The sequence below is a fragment of the Planococcus citri genome, chromosome 1, assembly GCF_950023065.1.
Source record: "Planococcus citri chromosome 1, ihPlaCitr1.1, whole genome shotgun sequence".
Taxonomy (NCBI): Eukaryota; Metazoa; Arthropoda; class Insecta; order Hemiptera; family Pseudococcidae; genus Planococcus; species Planococcus citri.
The window spans coordinates 51,188,177-51,214,722 of record NC_088677.1 but is presented as its reverse complement, the minus strand read 5'-3'; the positions used below and the strand labels follow the sequence as shown (position 1 = coordinate 51,214,722).

The 26,546-nt window shown below is 35.2% G+C and overlaps 1 protein-coding gene across 4 annotated transcripts in view; it reads left to right on the top strand.

The window, feature by feature from the left end:
* smash (smallish) overlaps positions 1 to 26,546 on the top strand; it is a 125,910-nt gene that overhangs the window by 97,000 nt on the left and 2,364 nt on the right. For all 4 annotated transcript variants that reach the window (XM_065345932.1, XM_065345931.1, XM_065345929.1 and 1 more), the window contains 9 exons: positions 16,664 to 16,906; positions 21,163 to 21,360; positions 21,451 to 21,593; positions 22,050 to 22,173; positions 22,505 to 23,953; positions 24,484 to 24,645; positions 25,833 to 25,985; positions 26,084 to 26,195; positions 26,272 to 26,474. In XM_065345932.1, coding sequence (XP_065202004.1) covers positions 16,736 to 16,906; positions 21,163 to 21,360; positions 21,451 to 21,593; positions 22,050 to 22,173; positions 22,505 to 23,953; positions 24,484 to 24,645; positions 25,833 to 25,985; positions 26,084 to 26,195; positions 26,272 to 26,474 — 2,715 coding nt within the window. In that variant the 5' untranslated portion in view covers positions 16,664 to 16,735. The remainder of the gene's footprint in view (positions 1 to 16,663; positions 16,907 to 21,162; positions 21,361 to 21,450; positions 21,594 to 22,049; positions 22,174 to 22,504; positions 23,954 to 24,483; positions 24,646 to 25,832; positions 25,986 to 26,083; positions 26,196 to 26,271; positions 26,475 to 26,546) is intronic.

Genomic DNA, 26,546 nt, shown 5'->3' with positions numbered 1-26,546 from the left:
TACATACAAGTACGTCCTACGTGGTACGTTCGTTCTAAGTTGTAAAAAAGAAGTACGAGATGTAAACTTGGAAGCAAAAAGTCGAGTAAAAATAGAGCACGAGAGTCGAGAAGTGAGAGATACCTATACGAAGTGTTGCACAATGTGTGCAGTTTTTTCTTTCTTATCGTCGAGTAAAGAATGTTGGAAGTTACAGTTAAGAGACATATACTTCCTATTGAATGATATTTGTATCTGTGTTGTGTTTTTCTTCATATCGCGTAATTGTTTGGACATGGCGATATGACCTTTATTATGTAAGATACCGTATACGAAGATGAATTACTTATGCAGAGTTGTCGTAGGTATTCCATAATAATTTATGTGTGCAAATGTGATGCGGATTCCGCGTGCGCAGCTGATGTTTAATGCGGTTTTGTTGTTATTTTTTCATAAAATTGAAAACAAAATTCAACAAAAACTTTCAAAATTGATATGCGAGTTTATTATGATAACTCATCACTATTAGGATAGAATTGATTATTTTATTCTCAGACATTGCTGAACAAGTTTCCATTTATGAGCTCTTCGGGTTGTTTTTTTTTCAAAACTTCTAGAATTTTAGAAATATAGCTCTCAGAACTACAAACAACTCAAGTTCTGAGCTAACTGTTTTCAACTGCTCCGTTCATGAAAAAGGCTCAAATTGACTGGTGATGGTTTTGACTTTTTAAACCCTTCAGTGGATTTTTAGACTTTCTAGTTGTGAAAAATATTGAATTTTTCATTTTGACCTTTTTTATGGCAATTTTTGCAAAACTGGAAGATCAAATAGTCCGCTGGTGGCTCCAGAACGGCTTAAAAATATCATCAACCGATTTGAAAAATCAAAAATCAGACATGAACCCAATTTCAGCATTCTAACGCAATTTTATCAAATTTTTATTTTTTTGTCATCATAAAAATAGACTTTTTGAATTTTCAAAAAAATGCACCAAAAATCAAATAATGACTTTCAATTCTTGAAATTTGATTTAGTGGTGTACTTGTGAAGACTATTTTAATTTTTCTTCGTTCGATCTAAAAGTATGTAGTTCCCTTGCTTGTGAGAAAAAAAGCCACAACATTGAAAATTTATTGCATATTAATAAATAAAAAAAAATTCTGAATAGGGAAAAAATGTTAAAATTGAATTGCTTTTTGATATTTTCATTATACATAGAATAAAGATTACTTGGCCGACCGCGAACTTTCCTTAGTTCTAATTAAGCAGAATTCTTGAACGTTTTGTTTGCTTTTCATAGCAAAAAACATCAGAATGAATGGATGTTACTTTCATTTTACAAAGTTCTGATTTTGTTATTTTATGTTTAATGAAGTGAAGAGATATTAGAGTGGATCGCAAAAAAAAAAAAAATGTTGAAGGATTTTGACCACATTTAATGAAAACCTTCATTCTGAGGTGAAAGTTTTTCATAGAAAATTTTAGCTCCGAAGATGCCCCTGGAGAGGACATTACAAGTCCTCGCGGAGGGAATATTTTTAAAAAAATCGTCGTTTTTTCGCTTTATTCCTTACTCAACCTGTGTTTGGAAAAATTACCCAGTTCCAATTTGAAATTCTGTGCTGACCAGGACATTGCTGGCAAAATCCAAAACCATTTTCAGGGTTCCACTGAGCGGTATAAAAATTCGCAAAACGCTCATTTTTGGGCAAATTCGTGTCAATTTCAACCAAAAAAAAAGTCAAGAAAAGTAGCCAAAAACTTATTAAATTTTTTCTGTTTTTTTTTGTTTTTTTTTTCAATTGGCAGTAATGAACGAGAAATTGGCAGCATTGTGTTCCAAAATATTTCCCCCGTTTCAGAAATGATAAATCTTCTGAACTTCAATACTGTTTCAATTTTTTGTTGGGAATATTTCTGAGAGAGATTGTGGTGAGCAGGAGGTGAAAAATATTTCGCAGAAGGTCCTGGAAAAAATTTCTCAGAAAAACTTGAAATTTAATTAATGGGTCACATTGTCACATTTCGATGTGAAGATTTTTTTTGAATAAACTGTATGGTACTAACCCATAGTACTATAATGAATAAAATTGGTCGCGGTGTATCTACCTTTGATTGTCTCAAGAGCCACGAAAGTAACGGAATGGTTTGTCTCATAAGCTACTAATTATTGTATCGCAACTCGCAACGTGTTGAAAACATCATTTTTCAGCCAACAGATATCGAACAAAATATCTACCTAATTACCTAATTATAAAATTGATCAAAAAATGAAATTTATTAAACAAACCGAAAAATATTCCGAGTTCGGCTCGATTATCACATATTTACGGAACTCCCCCCCCCGCACTCAAAAAACCTGTAGATAATAATTTCGCACCTATATTTTGTATATCCTCTTCGTATAACCGTAAGAATACGATACGATGACGAAAGGAATAATATAGAACGGACGTGGTACCGATGCGATGTGGGATGGCGGTGTAATGTTGTCATTGTACGAGTACTTTTTCTTCATTTTTGCATAACAATATAACTTTTGTTCGATTTAATTATTCGTTATATTCGTCTTGGAGGGAATTTTTTTTTATAAATTACGATCAGTTTGATAACGTGTGATGATATAAAAAAACGGCAAATATTTCGTTACTTGGACGAGTAGAGGTGGGTAATTATAAACGGTGTCAATTCGAGTACAAGTGACGTGAAACATGTCGATTATTTTGCTCTGTCGACTGTCGAGTTGGTAGAGGTACGAGTGCCGAGTGCCGAGTGTACGAATGATGGGATACGATGTACGATGAAGAATCCGTGACTTTTCTATTCCGAGTATGTAATGGATATCTTTATTTAGAATAAGTCGTGTTCGCATTTAGCGAGCAAAGGGTCGTTGGCACTAGGTTTGTTTATTCTTAAAACGGCTATATTTTGTGACGTAGTAGGCCTCGCAGTGACTTAGCGTAGATTTGGTCATGTTTTTGTCACTGGTTTAAACAAGCGATTTCTGTAGGTAGGTAGTTACTAGTTATACGAATGTAGAATTTTGTCGATTCATCGGCACACGGTGGCGTTTTAGTCGATGGTGAAATTTAAGGAGCGAAATTATCGCGTAGATTACGCAGATCGAGTCAACGAGCCTATTTACAAGGCGATGAGCGGAGCAAGCAGCGTATTCGCGTGTACTTGTACTTTACCTACATCAACTGGTTCAGTGATTATCGCCAGTTTGACTCGGAGATGTCATACTAGAAAAAGATGCTGACTGGCGCAGCGTTGCTCGACACGAGTTGGAGTTGCCCGATGAACAAAGTAGGAGTGAAAAGAGTTAACGAATGATTTACGCGTATAAATTGACGGTAATTGTGTGACCTTTAACGGTCATGATCTCGTGAATACAGCCGTCGGTTAACCCGCAAAGGTGAAAGATTAAAATTTTTCCGAGTTATTATCTCGTTTAAACGAATATATTACTCGCCATAAGAGATAGAAAAAACAGAGACATAAACAGTGATGGCGATCGGATTGGAACGTGCGGTGCAGTGTGTGAAAAGAAATAATTCATTTGGAATATGTTATAGTATTGGAAACGTAAGCGATCAAATAAATTAAGCCGCGCCGCGAAGAAGCGCACACGACGGAGCATTTCTCAACTTTCGGAACTACCCGCTGCTTTTTCACTAGTAAGGTATAATTAAAATCCAAATTACGAGTCAATTTATAAGTGTAGAATTTGTCTTTGTAAAAACACTTGAAAACTAGATTTCATCGTATTCGAATCGAAAGTCTCATTTTGGGGTGATCAAATGATCCAGTGAAAAATTACTACCAATTTGGATATGTACAGTCATACAATCAGGAGGTCCAAAGAGAATGTCAAGTTTGTCATTGTTTTTTCCAGTTCTGAATTTTTGCCCGAGTTGAAATAGAGAAATACTCGTATCTAGTAAAAACTTTTCAAATTTAGGAAGTCTGCATTTTATTAGGTAGGCATAATTAGCTCTTTCATAATGTTCTTTGTAAACTTTGACTTGAATTTGAGCATCGAATCGAAAGAGCTGGTAGACCTAAGAGTCCAACTGACACGATGGAGCATTGGAAGAAGTAGAACACTACATACTACATAGTAAAGTCTGAAGTACAGATGGACTCGAGTAGATGATACAGTAACCCGTACGAACCAGACGACGACGGATCGAATTTATATGTACTCGTACGTCTACGTAGTACGTACACAATACACCTATACAAGTTACTAGTATGTAAGTATATAGACAACAGAGCAGAGTTGTTTGTAGCATAGGCATACTACTACTTATACTCGTACCAGGCATAGGTAAGGTATTGGTAGTTGGAGGTACGATGTACTCGTATATGCATAAGACGGAATGGCCGTCTTGGGCTTGATTTATACCGTGGCAGGATTATTGGGTTAATAACATTACATACCAAGAAGTTGTCCGACATTATTCAATATGCCTTAAGAAATTCATTTGTACGGCCAGATAATTATTGTACGAGTACTTGTTCGCAGTGCTCGACCGGGTATAAGTATTTATTATCGATATAAGATTTAATTATCGGTAGCACTATTGGCCGCGTTCAGGAAAAATATACCTATGCCAGTCAGCTAGAGGAAGCTAGTTCTGCGAAGCACGACAACACGTTTTCCAATATAACTGCTCTTGCGCGCCGAAGAGGTTTTTCTGCGTCTCTTTTCTTTTCCAGGTCATGGAGTAGGTCTAGGTACTCGTACATTGTCATCGAGTGATTTAGTCGATACCTAGTTACCTACGTAAATTGATCCGATGTCCAGGGTGTGAAGTATGGTCTACCTATACGAAAAAAATATGTTTTCAAATTGCATTCAAATTTTTAAAAATTTATCGTATATTAAAAATGCAATTCAAAGTTGTTGTTTTTTTTTCAAGAATGCTGGCAAAGTGTTATCTTTGATTTGGCTGGATTTTGGCTCACTGAAAGCTCATGTCACCCACATTTCGGAATCAAATTTTCAAAAACCGAAGTTGATTTTTCAATTTTTGGCGAATTTTTGAAAATGACCGAAGCAACGTATTCGCTGGTATGAGGTTTTCATAAAAATCGTAAACCACGAGACTCAAATTTCAGTTAAATTACAGGTAGTAAACTGACAAGGTTCCGTTGTGAGCCAATTAAGCCAAAGGTGTTGGTTGAGACCAAGCTACAAGCTAATGAGCCATGTTTAAGACGTATTTTTCACTGTAAACAAAATTGAAACTTGAAAGTGAATACAAAAATACATAGTACCTCTAAGCCAATTTTCGAGTAGGTACTGAATTTCATTTTTGTAATTGTGGTAATTTTTTAAAATTTAGATTTGGCGAAAATTTTCCTGGAAAAATCAAAATTTTGGTAAAATTGAATTATTGAGTAGTTATTTGATGTACCTCATTTTTGACTTCTTGAATAAATTGATGACGATTTCGAGTGTGTTCAGAGGCTCCGGCTGATTTTTGGACTTTCTTGTGTTGAGATGTGGAATCTCATTTTGACCTTTGATATTTTTTTTTTTATAAAACTAGACAATTTAAAATTCTAGGGCTCAAGACCATCACCAATCGATTTATTATAGGTCAAGAGTGGAGTATTGGCTAAATTTTACGATTTTTCCTCGATTTTATGCAATTTGATTCTTGTAATGGAACGTAGGTACCCGAGTAATATAAGTTTTCACAAATTCGCCAGAAATCGAAAAATTGAATCAAGTACATACTTACTATTTTGATGGCAAATTTTAATTTTCTGCGAAAATTTCAACCCCATTTTGATAATTCGGACGGTAATTTTTTCAAAAATCTCTAAAATCATGACCATGCAATTTCGGAGGGAAAATTCTTCAAAATGCTCAAAAAAAATTCTAATGAAAATTTTTGATTTTCCATAAAAAATTTAACTATAATAAATTATTTCGATAGTTTGACTGCTTTTTCAAAATCCCAAAAACTATGAGCGATTTCGAGCCCAGATTTCTTCAAAACTGCTCAAAAAAACATTTGATAGGGATTTTTGATTTTCTGTAAAAATTTTAACCCATCTTGATATGGGTCGTGTGACAGCTTTTTCAAACCCACGAAAATCACGGCCAATGTCAAGCTTAAAATTCTTCAAAAATGCAAAAAAAAATTCGCCGAAAATATTTAAATTTTTTGCAAAATATTACCTACTAAAAAATCATTAGCCAATTTAATGCTCAAAACTCTTCGATTATCGTGAGCAATTTTGTGCTCAAAATTCTTTGAAAAAGCTCAAAATCATTTTCGTCGAAATATTTGAATTTTTCGCAAAATAATAATCTATTTTGATAGGTCGCGTGACATTTTTCAAAAATCAAAAAAATCATCTCTCACTTTAACTCTTAAGTAAAAACATTTTCGTGGAAATATTTGAATTTCTCGCAAAAGTTCTTAAAAGTTTTTGTTTAAAATTTTTTCGAGCAATTTTAACCTGATGACTGACTCCTTGATTGCAAATTTTGTCTGACATTTTTTCACGTTAATGGTCAGATCTCAAAAAAATGTCCTTTCTACATACTGATCAGTGATTATTAATGTTTCTTGAAAGGAAACTTTTTCTCTGGATTGAATATCTACCTAATGAAAAACTACTGCAGATAGAGACGTTGCTTTTATCATTGGAGCCTTTTTCCTCATCATATCGTGTTATTGTTTCTGTTTTTTTTTGAAAGATTTCCAACCACTTAACTTGATTTATTTGGAAGTAATTTACTGGAAAAGAAGTAGGCCTGCTTACAAAAAATTCACGTGTAAATATATTGTTAAAATAAAACAATATAATGTTTCAAGATTTGTTCGGAAACTTGCCAAATTATTCTTAATACATTCTGCTTGAACAACTGCAATTTAGATCGCATTTAAAAAAGATGTTCGCAAACACGACTGTAATGACCATGTTCGATGGACCAAAACAGATATCGTATCCGAGATGTACTCGTACATTTGTTAAAGCAAAGAGTCGAGTCAACGGGAGAGACGAAGAGAAATAATAATGGGCAATTCTGACTCACCAATTCGATTGATAAAGTTGTCCGGCACAGCTGAGAAGATGAAGTGGTCAAGGGGACAGTGTACACTGTACAGATAGCATGGTTAAATGTAAACTAGATTTTCAATGCTTTAAATTACGTGTACCTACATAAACGTCTATTCTATTTGTTGTATACGATACTGGCTCGGATTATTTATACGATAGCGCATACATTTAAGAGTATAAAAATGCGGTTACAAATTATAAATATAAATGTATAAGGGTGCAGGGGGAAAGGTGGTGGAGTATTTGTAGTACATGGCAAGGCAAGTATAGGATAATTATGGTGATCGCTATAGACGGGATCGAGAAAAGCGTTGATTTTCTTCCTCTTTTTTTTTTCGGTATCGGTCTCGTTTGTGTACGAGTATAGTTAGAGTAAACAGGATTGGAAGTAAGGCAATGATGTGGGTGACTCGGTTTGCGCACATTTGTTTGATACATATGGGATGAGGATAAGGCGAAGAAAAGGAGGGTATTATAAATCACACGTGTAATTACACGCGGGTATGAATTGAATGCTCGCGAAGCAGCGTTCTCGACTTCTTAACCATGCTAATTATAAAGATGAAAAAAGTTGGTGTAATTGACGAAGACGACAGCTATGTAGATGTACACGCAGCTAATATACCTACAGCAAGGTCGAGATATGCGTGAACTGCAGTCGTGTCGTCTGTATTGAAGATGGGAGAATTTTTTTATTAGTGAAAATTTCTTACTGGACGAGAACGAAAGCGTAATATCTCAAGTATTTGGGTAAACACAGTACAACTTATGGGTTCAATTTTCGGTGTTGTTTTGTACGATCTCTTAATGGGATACCGTAGGTACTTTTTTCTCTCTCCAAACCTTCCATTTTCATCGACATACTTTCGAAATATTTGAATTTCGCTACCGGTCATCGACTATCGTATATTACTGGTCGTTCTCCCAAGTTTGAAGTTGTTGGTATAATTTCATTCTTTGTGCTGTATAGGTAAGATGCGAACGTCATTTTTTACCATATCGAGCCGTATTCTATACCTCTATCTACATAGTCTGTTTCCCGAAGACTACTCAAAACGCACGCGTCCGTTTATAATATACCTATAAAGTAGTCTGAAATGAAACAAAAGAAGTCTAATCTTCCTAGCGACAAACGTTTATAACCTTGAAAATGACACTTGGTAATCCGGTTTGCCTGCGTTAGATTATGGTTTGGATTTTAAGTATTACTTTCTTTTATGTACATTTACAAACAAATCGTACGAAAGAGAAAAAAATTTCATCTATGTTGAACGAGTTTTTTTTTTACTTTTTTTCATTTTACGAGATGAAAAAAATTTTCTGTGCAGTTTGGAAAAATGCGATCGATTGTAGAAAGTACCTACCGCAGAAATTTTTACTTTCACTGGTACGCAGTAGGATAAGTAGGTAATAGTTAGGTAGCTGGTACCCTTTGTAGATGGGATGGTGGTGTAGGAGGTATGGTATTTTAATGCTGGTATCGGGGGGTTAAGGTTTTGGTAAAAGAAATCATAACTCGTACACGGGAAATATAGGTTGTAAAATTGATAATTACTACGAATTACTGAAATACGATCGAGACGTGTTGAGTAGATGGTAGTACTTTACGTAGCACCTCCTACGTAATCAAGTAAGTATGCCCTACTGTCAAATGACCATTGACTCGGACTTGACCTTAACGAAAGTTTATTCGTATTCTCCTTCTTGTAAAAAATTTTACTACGTTCTTCCGTTTACTTGCTGGGATCTGAAGCCAGGAAGTCATTGTGAAAGAAGCATTTTTACAAACGTAGAAATCGCTTATAACGTCATAAAAATTGTGAAAACAACTTCAAAATTGTTCAAAGAGCCTAACATAGAAATAAAACTTGTTAAAATGTGCTTCAAAAAAGTCACGAGTGGGTTATGTTTTACAAATATTTGTTGAAAGATACACTGGGTTCTTGCTTGAATTGAACACTGAAATTTGGTTAATTTCCTATTTTCCATCTCACAAAATCAATTGGTGATTTAAGGTCTTCCGAAGTTCCCAGTAGATTTTCAGATTTCGCAGGTTCAAGCTAAAATGTTGGTTTTGTTCCCAATTTTCCTCCTCTCGAAATCAATCGGCGATGATTTTAGGCCCTTTTGAAGTTAACAGTGTATTTTTGGAGTTCGATGGTTCAATTTTGACCATTTTCTTTCTAATGTCAAATTTCATGAAAAAATTAAAATTTGATTGATTGAAATTAAAAGTTGAAATTTGTTTTATTCCGTATTTTCCTTCGCCCAAAATCTATTGGTGATGACTTTAAGCGTTTTTGAAGTTGACAATGGATTTTTGGAGTTCGATGGTTCAATTTTGACTCATTTTCTCTGCATAAAATTTCACGAAAATAAATTTCAAAATCTGATTAATTTGAAGTAAAAAGCAGAAATTTGGTTTGTTTCCTATTTTTCTCCTCCCAAAATCAATTGGTGATGATTTCGAGGTATTCTGAAGTTTTGTGCGGATTTTTGGATTTCGCAGTTTCAATTTTGATTCATTTTCTCTCCACGAAATAAAAAAATCAAAATTTGATCAATTTGAAGTTGAAAACTGATACTTGGTTCATTGCCCATTTTTCTATTCCTTAATCGATTTGCAATGGTTCAGAGCCATTCTGGAACCTCCAGCAGAGATTCAGATTTTCCAGTTCTGAAAAAATGACCCAAATGAAATTTTAGCTTCTAAAAACTGTTTACGAATGATTCAGTTTTCGAAAAAGAATTTGGATTGAGCGGGTTTGTTCGAAAGATTTTTAAAATATGCGCTTAAATAAATTTGAGAGCTCACGAGGTTGATAAATCCTGAGTTTGTGCTGAATGTCAGTGTGAAACTTTTTTTTAGGAAAGTTTTTCAATTCTGAAAAAACTGGAAACCCACGGGAAGCTCCAGAATTATTAAAAACAGAGGTCAAAGTAGGGTGAGGTACAAATTCAATTTATATATTTTTGATTGAAAATATGTAGAATTGTAGATAGATAGTCTTTGAAAATTTGAAATTGAAGAATGAAATTCAACTCTTGAAATTTGGTCATAGGCGGTGTAATTTTGTGTAGGTACTTTTTCAATTTTTTCATCCAATTGTAACTTTCCTAGTGCAAATCTCTCAAGGTAATGAAAAATGTTCAAATTTTTGATTCCAGCGGATTCAGACAATTTTCAAATTACCTTGAGACAAAATTTCAGCAAATTGAGAGATAATCACCAAAAACCACAAAATCTAAATTTTTGTTTGATTTTTGAGAATTGTAAGAAAGACTTTAAATTAAATAATGTTAGAGTTGAAAATAAAATAAAATTTTTGCTACACACTTTGAGCAAATATTTTTCTTTCAATTTTCCATATTTTTCAACTACTCATGAGCCTCATGGTGCAAAATTTTCAGGCTTGTTGTGAGAAAACTACGAATATTCTGAACGTTGAAAAACATAGGTACCTAACTTATTTGTGATTGATCAACCTATGTCTTGTGGAATCTGATCTTCCCCTTCCCTCTTTGTCTTAGCGATCGGTATTCTGCAGTAATTGAAATCGCAAAACGTACGAGGTCGCAAACTACAGAAGATCGCATTCTTCGAATGGCATTTTTCGAATACATTTCGAACACCCCACATATCGTTCATGGTCATGATGGTCCTGTACGTACACTGATCAATCAGGGGCACAACACGAGAACCTAGGAACAGGTCGTTGAGTTGTCTAAATGCCTGTACGTATATCACATATCCGTTTACAACTGCGAAACTAGGTACTACGATTTTCCAAGAAATCACTATACCACATACGAAGAACTGGATTTCTGGATAACCGACAGTCAGCGTTGATATGGATGCAAAAATGTAGGTACAAGGTATTTCGAAACGAGGCCATTTTTGAAAAATGAACACAGAATGAAACTTTATAACAAAATATTTTTTGATGATAAGTGATTGTGTAGTAGTATTCATTTCGAAGGGAAAATAGTTCTGAATGCATTCCAAGACCCAAAATTTTTCCTACGGTATTTCAACTCCTTTTTTCATTGTTCCCGACTAACAATTTTTAGACCATCTAACTGATATGAGTAGGTACGTAGGTCTAGGTACATTTGTAGCTAACTATACGAAGTAAGATGCCTACCTACTTCACGCAGCTGAAGTATCAACAAAAGAAAATCGAACGTATCGACGCATTAGTCGTCGTAGGTTGTACCATTTTCTCTGAAGATCGGTTAAGATTTCCACCAGGGAGTTCACGAAGTACGTGAGATACTTTTGCGTAAAAACTAGTGGCCGTTTGTGGTGTATTTTTCACATTTTTCATGGCCTCGTCTCGTATAGATATATACGTACGTATCTGTAACTTGGCTCTCGTATATTTATATGTACTTTACAAACGTGATGCCATAAAAAAGTACCAGTTCGTTGTAGTACTACAGCAACCTCATGAACTCTTGTCGTATCTCGTATAGGTATAGTGCTGCTATAACTGCACATTCGCGAGCTGATATGAGCTTATGAAACATAGGTATACGAAGAAGGGTAATTTTCACTCACGTTAAGATTTCTTAGTTAACGATTTTTTTTCACTTTTTACCTATCGATATTGCTAACTAAGTCTCTTTGACAATTAACTTACCATTTCTACTCGTATAGATATGAAAACATTACGATTGCACGTATTACGCGCGTATTTTCAAATTATCACCAAAATCCACCCACAAATTCGAAAATTCTCTTTCGAACGAGTATCTCGGCCACGAAAGAAAAGTTCATTCAATTATATCGTAGGAGTAGTGTGAGGAATAAAAGTCTCGTAATCAGCCATCTTCCTTTACATTATAGCTTTAAGTAAGGAGTTTGTGTATAAAAACAAAGCGTCGAGATACAATCTATTTCTAAAATCACGATTACATAATTACGGCCGCACGTTCAATTGAATATACCTATTACCTAGTACCTACTTGAGATGTGATTCGCATTAGATCGCATCGCACCGGCCGCCAACGATCCAAATCATTAAAGACCTCAGGCTGACTATCGTCTACTATGTTTACCTTATTCTATCCGAATCACTTTTTTGATTAAATCGTATAAATTATTCGGGTTAAGGAATTCCGGCTTGTACTAGTTTTCCCTTCGAGGCTTAAGTCTCTTCTTTTCATTTTCCAGCATCAAATTAGCGCACGTAGTAATCGTTTAAATGAGAATCGTTGCGCGTGTATGGTGTAGGTGGTACTAATTTCGAAAATTGAGGGAAAAAAATTTACATATAAGATATATAATATATATTAAACGATATTGCAACCTTGTTATAGCATAGGTCATTGCTTATGGATACGTTGTAGCATTATTCACGTGTAATGGCCACGGGTCATCGTTGGCATAATATTTGTTGCTAAAATGTTTCTGCGTTTCGATTTATTTTTGAAGCGAAGAAAAAGGATTAATGATCTCGCTTTTATGTACTTATTTTATATTTTGCTGTTCGTCATTATTTTAAAGTTGCAAAATGTTTAAAAAATTATAATATCGGGTAGCCTTCGGTGGTTGAAGAAGATGGCTTAATTTGAATGGAAATGAGATAAAGTAATACATCACCTCGATCCCTGAACCATTCAACAGAATCCCGATCTGGTCAGATCTGATTTGATCAGATCCAATCAAGTCTCCCTTATTCTTATTGGATGTGATTGGGTCCGAATCGATTCGATTCGATCAAGGCTTTGATTTAACCACGTTTTATCAAATCTGGTTGTGTCAAATCGAATCCGTCGACTTTGATTTCAATTTCTAATAATTCATCGATTACACTTGCACCTCACGAAAGACTTCCAGTAGCAAAGAAACCTAGTAAATACGATACCGAGAGATTTAGAATTACGATTCGGGATTCGAACAGGTCTCCATTACTTATCTACTGGTGTAAATTGAGTCCAAATTTCGAACTCCTCGGGGGGCTTGCGGCGCATTTACCATAAAAAATGACTATTATCATCGAGCTGTCTCGCAGTCTCAAGTTTCGATTTCAATAGGTGGCGATCTATAGTCAAACGTACCTACGTTTAAAATTCACCTACTGCTGAGTGTATTTTATTATTTTTATACCTTTTATTCTTCCTCGTAAATGTGCCGTTTTTTTCTCTCCTCTATTAAAACTAAAAAACTTACATTTGGATATTGCGTAGATATACAGAAAATTAATTCGAATAATACCGATTAGGTGTATCGCGCATATATCTCCTATTACTACGTTTTGGAAGGGAAAAAAATCACCTACTAGGTAGCTTTACTATCTTTGGACTAAGATCTTAACGAGTGGTCATTTAAGGAGCCGCTATTTTTGATAACGAGATAACCTTCTGAAACCTATTTCGAGACGATGTCCAGTTATATATACCTACTCGTATTCCGTGCTGAAATACCGCTCGATTTACGCGATTACGAAATTTCACGGCCACTAATCGCTTCGTGCTGTTTTTTTTATTCTTTTTTCCGCGAGTATATATCAACTATGTGGTTGCATTTGAATAAAATAGACAAAATTATTTTTTCAATTTGAATCGAGCTACAATCTTGGTTCGAAAGAGCCGGCCGTGTAGCTTTATATTGAGTGATATATGGTGTGTATTCCTCATTTCGGTATTCAACTATCGCCATAGGTAAAGAAATTTCAACGTAAATTTAGCTTCTGAAAAATAAATGTATGCGGAAAAATAATTGCTTGGAGGATATCAAGGTTGAAAATCGATTTAATGACGATTTAAGTAAAGAAATATTGAATAATCTGCAGCCTGATGATCAAGATTAGAGTCGCTTTCGAACGTTTTTTTTTTTTCAAGTCGGAAAGGGGAACAATATTTGTTTGAAAAAAAAATTTACCATAAAATCTCCAAAATGTGCACTCTTTTGGCCCTGGTGGGAAAAAAGGATTATTCCGTTTTTTTAAAACAAATTTGGGCATCCCCTTCCCCCCAAAATACACGGTTTTCCCACTTATTTAAAAAATGGGCCTCTGACCATGTTTGCAATTCAAATGTGGTCGAAGATGAGACTGGTTATTCGATTTTTTCCATCAATATGAAATTTTTGAACAATTTTGGAATATTCAACATCTCATAATAGGTACAATACGTATGCTTGGCTACCTTCAATTTTTCGTTCGGAAAACTGAAAATTTTTCTAGGAACTGGTACCGTGAGAAATCGTACTCGTGCGCTCCGAACGTATTATTTTTCAGCGTTGAAGGATTTTGACCAAATACAGGGGAGAGTTTCATTTTAAGTTGAAAGTCTCTCAGGAAATGGGGGTGAAGTCTCCTCTGCAGGGAAAATTTTAAATCACGGATATGTTTGTTGCTTCGTGTCAAGACTTGGGTAGATAATTGTAATTTTTTTCTAGTTTTTAGACTGACATTTTGACATAATTTTGAGAATTCATCTGGATTTTTTCCAAATTCTTGAAAGTCAGACAAAAGACTAGAAACTCCGATCATTTTTTTCGAAGTTTCTAATAGTCTGGCATAATTTTAAGAATCCCTCGGAAAATTAACTTTTTATGTTTTTGAAAGCATTGACAAAATTTGGAAAGTCTCAAATAGAATGTGTCCTGACATAATATCAGAATTTCACGATGAAGTTGAAAATCTCTGCAAATTGTTTATTTTTGGTGAAATTCGTGTTTTGAAAATAGTTTCTCCTCAAATATTTCGTATTAATTTAGCTAAAATATCGAAAGATATCATTTCTGAAAGTGGGTATAAATATTTTGGAATGTACCTAATAATGCCAATTTCTCGGTCATTATTGTCAATTTCAAAAAATCGAAAAGATGATCAAAAACTTGGCTTATGAGGTACGGTGTACAAAATATCAGCTAAACCCTCATTTTTCCATCACAAAACTTTTCAAATTTTAAGTTCAAAATAGTCAAAAATTCGTAAAGAATCGAAAAATCAACTGCAGCATGCTGAAAACTTTGCTTTAGAAGTTTTTAAATTCACAAGTTCTCTATAGTTAACCTCACCTTGGCTCTAGCCTTACTAGAATTTTGAATTTTTTCAACATTTTATCATCGATAAATTTGCTGTTCAATGCTATTTGTGAAGACTGTACCTCTCGTATAGGCTCTTTCATTAAAAATTGAGCGCGAAAATAAAACCAATTTATGTTTTATTCCACTTTAAAAGAATCGTATTCTCACTAAAATTTTGAAAAAATGGTAATTAGCAATCGTAAATGTCATTTTCAATATATTTTATATTGGGAGAAAAATTCACCGCCAACGTCGTAAAAAAAAGACGACGCGACAGCGTATTAAAAAGACATCTTTCTTTTTCTGTGGTAGAGCGCGAACGAGGTTCTGGGTTACCATCTTGGTACGAGAATCGTAGTAAGATAGAATATAATGTGGAATTAATAGTGAAAATTATAGTAAAAAAATAAATAAATATAAAATAGGCGGAGTGAGTAAATTATTAACGCAGCGTTCTGGATAAAATACCTATTACCAAGGTCGTTCACAGTATCCGTCCCTAAAGGTCAACCGGTTCCCTAAACTACCACCGCGCACGTTCAACCCTGCTGATGGAGTGGGTTTTTTTCGTGAGTTCGATTTAAAAGAAATATAGGAACTGTGAAAGGTAACGCGATTCAATAAAGCGTATGTATTTCGAGATTGAGGCTGATTTATCTTTATACCTGCGCGTTCAGATTGGGAGACGGAGATTATTTTAATTAAACGTTAATAGGTAATTTCGATTTGTACTAGTGGATATTATGCGTAAGATAGGTTCAGGTTTCTGTTTCACGTAACACTTATGATTTAAAAGAATGCAGAAGCTTAAAACATATTTGTATGTAAGTAATTTTAATGTTGAACATTTGGAATAACTGGTATATATGTATTGTAATGTATGTACTATTTTATGTATTATTTTTCTTTCAATCGCACGTATATTGAACCTCTGCTTAGAGCGAGAGGAAAGGAGGTTCAACAAATGTGTACGGTTTTTGAACCGATTGTTACCTATTGTTCAATGTAGTAAGAGACGACCTTGCGCAAGGTTGTTGGTTGCGGTTCATCTTCTTTTTAATAATGTTTTGAAATGATTTAGTCAAATAATAGGGTAACCTATCCGAGGGACGTCTATTTCGGTGGTTTTTTTTTTACCCCATCGATTCGATGGCTGGTGTAAGAGATTTAGCTGCAGTATACGTAGACGTACCTATGGTATACTTTTACCTACACGTGCAGTGGGTTGAAAAATTTTTGAATTTGTGTTTGCATTTTCGATTAAGTGTGTATGTCTTGTCTACGTGTGAGCGTCCAAGTATGTGAAACCTTACCTATTTAAAAAATAATTAGGTATCGTCGTGCATGTCTTATGTGATACACCCTACACTAAAGAATACAATATACTTACGACTTCGCCACAAAAATGTCTTTCCACTTGTACGAATACTCCGTACTCTGTACATACTCGCGATAGTCGAGAGGTTTCCATTAACCTTTGGATATTAATTGTAAACGACCGCAATACACGCTTTGCGGAGATTTTAACCGAGCTACCTGTTTTATGATTTCAGATAAATTCACGATGAAATCGTGCGAATCATTTTTACCCAGTTCGTGATCGCTGAACAAAAAAAGGAAGAAGGATGCCCGAAGAAGTTAAAGTGCCATCATGCACCGTGGTGTCGCAGAAAGAGTACAAATCTGATTACTGTCCGGAATCTGTCGATGATTCGAGTCGTGATTCGTCGTTCAGCGGCGAAATGAATAGGTCCGAAAGTTCTGGATCGTTTGACGAATCAAATGGATTTAAACAAGTATGCACTTTGTACTTATTTTGAGAGTATTAGACTTTAATATTTGTATAGTTTTATGGCATGTACTTACTAGGTACTTGAAAATTGTCCTCCTCTTCATCAAAATTAGAACTGTCCAAATCCATTTTTTTGATTTAAAAAAAATAATCCATTTTGGTAAAAATGGTAATTTTTTAAACGTGAAAATGAATTGAGTGCATATTTTTTAGCGCTCTATTATTTAGTAGCGTCTCAAAACGGAATCAAGATTTTGCGTAATTTTCTTCAGCAATTTTTCAACCTACCTACCAAAAAAATGTGCATTGATTTGGTAGACCGAAATTCGGTTTTTGTCCGTTTTCGAAGTACTACGCTTGAAAATTTCGAATCGAAATAAAAATAATATTGAAACTTACCTACTCGGCTGGTGGTATTCTGGGATGATAAAAAAAATTTTCTCCTCCTATACAGGGTGTCCGGGGAGCGGTGGTACAAACTTCAGATTTGGATATAACCGGATATGAGTAAAAAACACGTAAGATAAACAAGTTGCCTATTGTGAAAATTGAAGGGGCAAAATACGATTTCAAAATCTAAGAGCCAAAATCCAATTTTGACCATGGGGGTCGGCACTCGGCAGTACTTTGAAAAATGAACAAAATTCCTATTATGACTTTTTGCCCATCTTGTAAATTGAAGGAACTACAAACGATTTTCAAATTTTCAAAAAAATGGTGATCTTACTGTAAAATTTAAAAAGTTTTTGAAGCTCAAAAATTGTAAAGGAGGAGTCCTGATAAGGCCATTTTTTGGGCCCCGCACAGTTATCGACTCGAACACTCCTAAAATGTTGTAATAAATGTCCCAAATACGAATCTGTGGTTAGTTAACCCAAAATGACCATTTTTTGGGCTCCAGGGGTTCCCAAAGTTGCAAATAAAAAAATAATTTTAGGAACCATTGAGTATTATTTTTAAAAACTTTTTCACCGTAAGATATCTGTTTGAACCAGATAAACGTTACGCGAGATGATTTTTCTATTCTCGACCCTCGAGAGCAGAAATTGGGGGGTTTTGATTTTTGGAAAATTTTGGAACCAGCATTTCGGACCTACCCCTTTGAGCCCCGCTAAAAAGCTGCTTACAGTTCATTAGTCATCTGAATGACCTCCACCCCTACCAATTTTTGATCTCAATAAAATTTTGCGCTGGTACTCAAAAATCCAATTTCCCGATTTATCGTAATTTCGATGTTTTGTTAACCCCTGAAAAAATGAAAACCTGCAATTTGCCCAAACGTAACGTTTTGAGGTATACTTATATTCAATAATCTAGATGAAAAAGTTGAATAAAACTCTCTGTATATTCGTAATTTTGAACCCTTTTTTTGGAGCCCCCCACTTTAGGCACCCCTAAGAAAGGCGTTAGAGCATATTTTTTCAAATAAATTGAAGAATTTACATTTGAAACACACCATCAAGTGCTCAATAATTTTTCATATGATTTTTCCTTTAACTTTCAAAATTGGGCTAATCACCTCGCATAACGTTTATTGGGTTCAAACAGATATTTTTCGCTAAAAAAGTTTTTGAAAATAATACTCGGTGATTCCTAAAATTCTTTTTTTATTTACAACTTTGGGAACCCCTGGAGCCCAAAAACCTGGTCATTTTGAGTTAGCTAACCACGGATTCGTATTTGGGACATTTATTACAACATTTCAAGAGTGGTCGAGTCGATAACTGTGCGGGGCCCAAAAAGTGGCCTTATCGGGACTCCTCCTTCATTGACATTTTTTTAGCAAATCGAAAATTGTTGAGCTTCAAAAACTTTTTGAATTTTAGAGAGTAAGTAAAAAAATGACGATTATAAAGTTTGTTATTTTTTGACGTAGTATTCATTTCCGCGTTCATTTTTTTCATCGCGATTTTTTGAAATTGGAAATTATTTGTAGTCCCTTCAATTTGCTGCAAGTTTGGCAAAAAGTCATAATAGATAATTGTGTTCATTTTTCAACGTACGAGTACTACCGACCGCCAACCTTAACCAAGAAGCTTTCGATCACTTCAGTCGCTTATTTGGTAATTTTTCTACTATATCATGAAAAGTCATGGGCAACTCCTAGAAAAATTCTCGTACGAGGATTTGAATTTTTCAAGGTACCTAATCCAAAAACTGCATAAATTGTTGAAAAAAATGGTAGACAATGATCCATCATCGCAGAAAAACATGATAATTTTGGTCACATTTAATTTTCATTTACATTTGGAAGGCCAAAAATGTTTACGTACGATAATTAGGAATTTATACATTTAGGAGCTCATTTTTTCAAAAAATGTCCAAGACTCGAAATTTGTAATTTGGAAGCCATAACTCCAAGAATCCTCTTTCTCATATTCCATCTAATAGGCACCTACGCGTTTTGGGACAACTTTCGACGACATGAGTGAAAAAACGTGTATTTTTGAGGGCCCATTTTTTTTTTTTTTTTTTTTTTTTTCATTAAGTACAAGAATAAGTATCTAAAAATCTTAAAATGTGCGATTGGGCAGTTACTATACCCACTCTCGAAAGCTTTCTTCCAGGTCATATTCCATGTACCTACTACACTACCAATTTGTTTTGACTTTGAGGACCACTATCGACTTGAGTGTAAAAAAGTGTATTTTTCGACATTTCTCCACGTTTTGAAAAATTTTGTGTCCCCCAAAGTACTAAGTATTTTCTGCAACTACGAGTATGTTGGAATTGGGCTCTCAAACGTTAGGTATTTTAATCTGAATAACTTATAAATTTTACTTTTCAGCCACATAAAAAATTTCTGAAGGGGGCAATTCGAAATCGAAAAAAAAAACAAAATTCAAAATGCCAAAGGGAATTAAAGTTTTACCCTTCCTCCCCCTCCCTACCAATTATGATTTCTGAACAAAATCAATAATAATTGAGGTCTGCAGGAATTGAGTATTTTTGAGTGGAAAGTCGAAATCGTCCTGTGAGTTCTTCTGAAATTTCTTTTTGACTCGCCAAACGCAGTCAATTTTTACCAAAATTTAAATTTAATACTGTAATCGGATGAGCTGCCGAAAAAGTTGTAATTTACGAGTATCATTGGTTCATTCCTAATGAACACACTTATCACTCACCCTCTAACAATAAGATCAAATCATGAAACTGCAGCTCCTTTGTCCAAAACATTAACCACTGTTTATCAACGAATTACGAGATCTCTTGGAAAGCAATTATCGCGTCCTTCAAACGCCTACTCCATCGCTTCAACTCCGCAAGAACCGAACACCCGTTCGCTTTACTGCATCGTCCACTCGCAATACAGCAGTACGAATGCGAATCCACTTCTCACCATTATATCGCTCGTTACGACGCGGTGGCGTGAAAAATAAAAATAAACAAACGAATTTTGCAAATTATAGTCGATAAATTCGAATTACATTACGGTTCGAAGAATTGAGAAGGGTGGCGGTGGCGGTGATCGAGTAATTACGCTACCACGATAGAAGATTTAACGAGTTTTTAAATTTAAAGCTGCGGTGTGTCTGTGTATCTACCTGTCTGTCTGTTTGCCTACTTGGATTATATGTAAGAACGGTGTAAGAGCCGAGAGAGCAGTTTGGCCGAACAATATAATCACGCGAAACGCTCATCGATGTTTTTATTTGAACTAAACGATCGAACAAATTAAGATTTAATAGGTACTTTTCTTTTCACCGTCATTGATACGGTTTGGTACGATGAATACCTCTATATGTATTACATTGGTGTATAATAAAAACAGATTCTCGGATACGTATTTACGTAAAGCTATAGGTACGAGTATCCTTACGTATAGGTACTTATACTTACGCACGTTTACTTACACCGTTAATGCACCTCTGCTCGCGTTAAAACGACCGATAGAAATCGCTCTCGTTGATAATATCGATGCGGTGCGGCGGCCGCTTCTGCGGTATTTTTATGTTGAAAAAAAGTTTAATTTCACTTTATTAAAAGAGCTGTTGTTCGTTCATCGTTGATTTTATATAGGTAGTTAGCTTTGAATGTAGTCATATTAGCCGTGGATATAGAGGAGTCTCGATGCGAGCAACGTGCTCTTATATATATTTTATAATGAGTTCGTCGTTGTTGCTGAGTTTTTTCCTTTAATTTTCTTACTCTTCTGTTTGATTTTCAAGTACCTACAATATCTAGTACCTAACCTGTACCTACGTCTTATTTATACCGAGACAGCGCGTATAATTATTGATTATTTGTTTAATATTACAGAATGGACACGAACCCGTCGAGATAATTCCCACCAGAACAATAAAAACATCCGTACCGAAACCGGCAGCCAATCCTTTGCAGTTTGTGAAAATTGGCCCATGCGATCTGTATCGTTCGGCTCAGCAACAGTTGCAGAAGGTTAGCGAGGTTAAGAAGCCAAAGAAGGAAGTCAAAGATGAAATGGAAGATTGGCAATCGGTAAGTTGAGCTAAATTGGCTGTAGCACAATCGAGTCCAGGCTAAGGTATATACACATTCGGATTGTAATTTTATTTTGTATTTGCGTAGAATCTTGATAGCTGGAAATGCAATCGAAGGAAACAACAAGAGCATATCATCGAGAGAGTTGTCGAAGTGAAGAAATTAGAATTGGAAGAACACGATCGAAACAAGAGAAGAACAAAAACCTTTAGCGAAATGATGGAAGAAAGGTTGGTATTCTTACAGAGCTTTTTTTTCTCTCGAAAGGAACCAAATGTTTTTCTGGAGAGGGAAGGAAGAGCAGTATTGGCTCAACTACAAAATGTAAACATCCTTAAAATTAAATTATTAATTTTTTTTATTTTATTTTTCTTCTCAAAAAAATTTCAAAATTTTAAATAGTAAAGACTAAAACACCTATCAACTCAATTTCTGTTTTATTGACACTACCTGCACAATTTCAAAATGTCTATTAGGTACCTACCATTTTTTCTATCTCGCTCTATCCCTTTCTTTCTCAAAAAAGCATCCATTTTGAAAAAGTCAGCTAATTCTGTTTCACATTTATTTGCATCCGATCATTCTCATTTACGTATTATCAGTTCAATCTGTTTAATTAACCAATACCAACGAAAGTAGGCAATAACGGAACATTCGATAATAATATCTCGATTAATGTTTAATAGGACTTCAAAAGGTCGAAAACTAAGTTTACCATTGTATCTGGAAGACGAATCCGATGACCTTTCCGATCTTGGCATAAGTTCAAGCAAAAACGCAATCAAATCACCAACGATACCAGAAGAAAACGTAAGTAGAAGTACCCAATACCCAATACGTATCTATTCGTATTAAGGAGGAAGTAGCTATACGTAGATAGGTCTACGCGTTAACCATCTTAATTCATGGCAGAGTTTAATTTTGGTAAAATCGAGTTTGTTTCGATTTAAAAAAAGAACCGTTCGCGTTTCACGACCAATATAATGGTGTAGTTTACTCTGAAAATCTACCACGCCTACGCAATCTCGTAAAAACGCCCTCGAGAATAACGCTAAACTTCGCGAGCAAACGTGCGACTTCGTAGACCTAATAGTATTTTTCGTTTTCAACTCGGATTAATTTCGTTCTTTTTTTTTTACAGGAAGCTAAATTCGAAAGTGCGCAAAATGGTGAACAAGACAAATGCGAACAAAACGGCGACGATATAAATAGCAAAACGGATACGTACGATAGCGCCATACAAAGTTACGAAAATCGTATGAAATCTATATCAAACGGTAAAGTGCCAGTTCGTAAATATAATACGAGACGAGGCTCCGCGGCAAAAATCGAAGAAAAACTATCGGAATTGGAAAAGATCAAGAATCGCTCCGTCAGCACTACCGATTTAACGGAAAACAATAAAAAGCAGATCAGTATACCGAAAGTGAATATTTTCCAAAGGAAAGAAATGTTTGAGAAAATGAGCGCCGAAGAATCGTCGAAAAATAAACTGAAAGACGAGCTTCCTCCGGTACGTAGTATCAAAGAAAGATTACACTCGTTGGAGAAGCAAGTCGAAGAGAACACGACGAATAAGGCGAAAAACGTACCGCTAACCGAGATCTCGGTTAAAGACCGGCTGTCCCATATAAACGAAAAAATGCGCCAAAATTCGACATCCGTTGAAAAATGCCCGCCTAGCGAACGAACGCCTTCGAATAAAGAAGCGGCCAAAGACGAGACGACATCTTACCAGAATTTCGATCGTAGCAAACCGCAAGACGAAACTTTGCAACCTAATCGAGAATATTCATCGGGTCGATCGTCCAGTTCGGAGGATTACGAACACGTGCAAATGAACCATTTCCATCATCGATCGTTGGATAGCCTGCAAGGACACGATTCGCCTAATGGATTCTGCTTCGAAAGAGTGCAAAGCTTGGAATGTATCGATTGCTGTAGTAATTACCCGGCTTCGGTACTCAGTGGAGATACGGATCGTGAAGATAGCGGTATCCATACGGCCGATGTATCGAGCTCTGTCAGCCAAGCCGATGATTTCGATTTGCACGCCGATACGTCGATGGACGTCGACGTCAAACAGATACCTCCTACTATCGAGGAGAACAAAGCTGATAAATCTAGTCATAATGATTTTAATTTCGTTAGTCAAAACGATAACGTATTGGAATCTACCGATACGTCTAATTCGGAAGGTAGTAATAATGATAATATTAATGGTGCAAATCAAAATACCCAAAATGATTCAACTGCCAACGATCAATCGATAGCCGCCGTAGAATACGATTTAGTCGATTTGGTCGAGGTAACCGTTGAAAGAACAGAACCCGAGCGAGAATCGTTCGTCGAGTCTAACCAAATTCAAGTCGATGTTTTCGACGACGATAAAAATCAAAATAATAGCGATCTTAATGAAAAAACGTTGGTCGATGAGAATAACGATGATGCTAAATGTGATTCGTCTGCACTTGAAACCGTCCAAGAGGAGGTTTTCAGTAAACGTGAATCCCATTGCGAACAAGCTGCCGTTGACTCGACCTTGTCCGAAGTTACCAAACAGATTGAGTGTGATGATCAATACAATGTGGTAAGTACTAAGTACTAAGTAGGTGGTCTGAATCTGATTGTGATTAATTTAAATTTTATTGTTCAGGGGTGTCATTATTGCCTATATTACTCCTTCGACGTCTTGATTAGGCAACATATGTATCATGTTTGAGTTTGTATACATGGTTGCCTAATCCTCAACTTTAGGAGCCAAAATCAATTTTACGAAATTATCAATTATTTAATAGCGCTAATGATTTTTTTTTCAGTATTAAATCCGAAAATTGGAGAAAAAAACTATTTGACCGAATGAGCGTATTCGATTTTTAAAAATTTTTTTGGTGATAATTTACCTTGATTTTACCAATCAAAATATCCCAAACTTGGCGAAATATTTTTAAAATTGAGATGAAAATCCCTTCCCCCCTCTGCGCCCATTAAATAACAGATACCATTATAAGGTTTCCAGAAAATGAGAAAAATAATTTTTTTGGAAGAAAGCATGACTTATAAATAACCGTATCAATTTCCTTTAAGCTGCAATTTTCAAATGCGTTATTTTTTCCACAGAACAATTCTTATAAAGAAGAGGAAGAACCGAACAATGATTTTGTGAACAATACCACGCGCAATCAAAATTGCTATGAAACTGATAGCAGCGAATATGCTTCCGATTTTTCTGCAAATCCAGCCGAACAACGTATCGATTATTTATACTTGAAAAATAATCAAGTGAGTTGAAAATTTGTTTCTGGTGATCTTAGTACGGAGAGGAGCAGAGGTGGATTTATACGTATAGGCAGTGTAGGTTTAGGGCAGCAGATTTTAGGAGGCGGCGATTTTTAAGCTTATTTTGAAAAAAATAAAAACTAATAAAAAATTTTAATATTTGCATTCAAAAAAGCGCCCTTGATGAAGAATCGTGACCGCTTCTAAATAAATTGATTTTGGTACAATTTTCCAAAAAAGCCATTTCTGCCTGCTTGAATCAGGACACTTTTTTTTTTTTTTTTTTTTTATTTTTTCAAAGTTAATTGTCGGAGAAAAATATTCATGAATTTTAGAGAATTGTTCTCCAATTGTTTTAAAGGTTGCAAGTAAAATTAATTTGGTTTGTAGAGGTGCCTTAAACTTCACTTAGGCCATTTTGAAGAAATTCTAAACTACGTATAAATTATTTCAAAATCCGTTGGATGCTCCAAGGTAGCTTAAACCTACATTCAATCGGTTCGGAAGGTGCAAAATGATATGTGTACAGATATTTCAAAAGGGCTCATTCGGTCGGTGCCGAGAAGGGTATAGATTTTATTATTCAAAAATCGGTACAATCTTCCAACGTTTTCCAATTGATCTAAACGGCGTGGGAACGTAAAGCTTTCATGGACAGCTTCACACTAAAACACTGTTGGGATCCAGCGGAGAACGTTGGAAGTTTATTTTGATTTTTGAAAAATAAAATCTACACCCTTCTCGGCACCGACCAAATGGGCCCTTTTGAAATATCTGTACACATATGCGCTAATTCAAACATCAGTTTTATACCTTGATTGGATCAGATTTTAAAGGAAATTTGAAAAATATCAATGATGTTTGTATTGTTTGTACATATGAATATTTTTCTAACTATTCTTGAGGTTTATTCAGGATTTTAAAAAATCAGGTGCATATTTTGAAGAGGGGGGGGGTTGAAATCAGACAATTCAGATTCATTCATTTAATAAGCACATGTTTTGAACAAAAAAAATCATGCAGTCATACACTTACGAGTTCAGGCTGATGTGATCAATGATATCAATTTTGACTCTTTGATGGGTTCTTCAAATTTTGAATTCGACTTTAGTGTTCTACAGCATCTTTTGATTTTTTCGTCCAGTTTGCAAAAATGATACTTATCTAGTAATTATGTTATCATGTTTCAGTATCTCGGAGGGTTTCCGAACGAATCAGTCACGCAAGAACCGGCTTTATTTGCTTTCGAGTCATCCACTGCAGTCGAACCGCCGAAAGAAAAACCTCCACCGCCTCCACCTTTGGATATTAACGACGATGAATTGGACGTAAATGAAAATAAGGTAGGTTATTGGAATTTGGAACCTACATCAAGGAACTATTTCTGCAAATCCATCAACATGATATATTTTATATGTATGGTATGACCTTTTTTTTTCAGAGCTGTTTACGTAGAATGGACTCGACAAAACGAATTAAGAAAGAGTTGCGCCAAAAACGATCTTCTTTTCTTGGCATCGAAGGGTTTGACGATGATAGTTACCTCGAACCCGGTAAGCATACACACCTAATCCAATAACGCAACTAAATGAAGCGGTAATGAGTCTAATGTCGCGTTTTAAATTACAGAATCAGTTAAACCACCACCAGATATGACAACATTTCTGCAAGAAGAAAGAAGACTAGAGAAATTACTGTATCGTCAAAGTATCTGCTCCGAAAGCGATTCGACTCAAGGCGAATCTCGCGATTCTGGAGTTGAACTGGATAAGAATCAAATTGACGAAAACTCTTGGATGCCTGAAAATACGCATAATAGGCAAGATAGCGAAGTAAGTGAAGGAACCCCCCCTCCTCCTCTAAAGCCATGCCAAATTATATTTATAATTACATTGTTTCTGTTT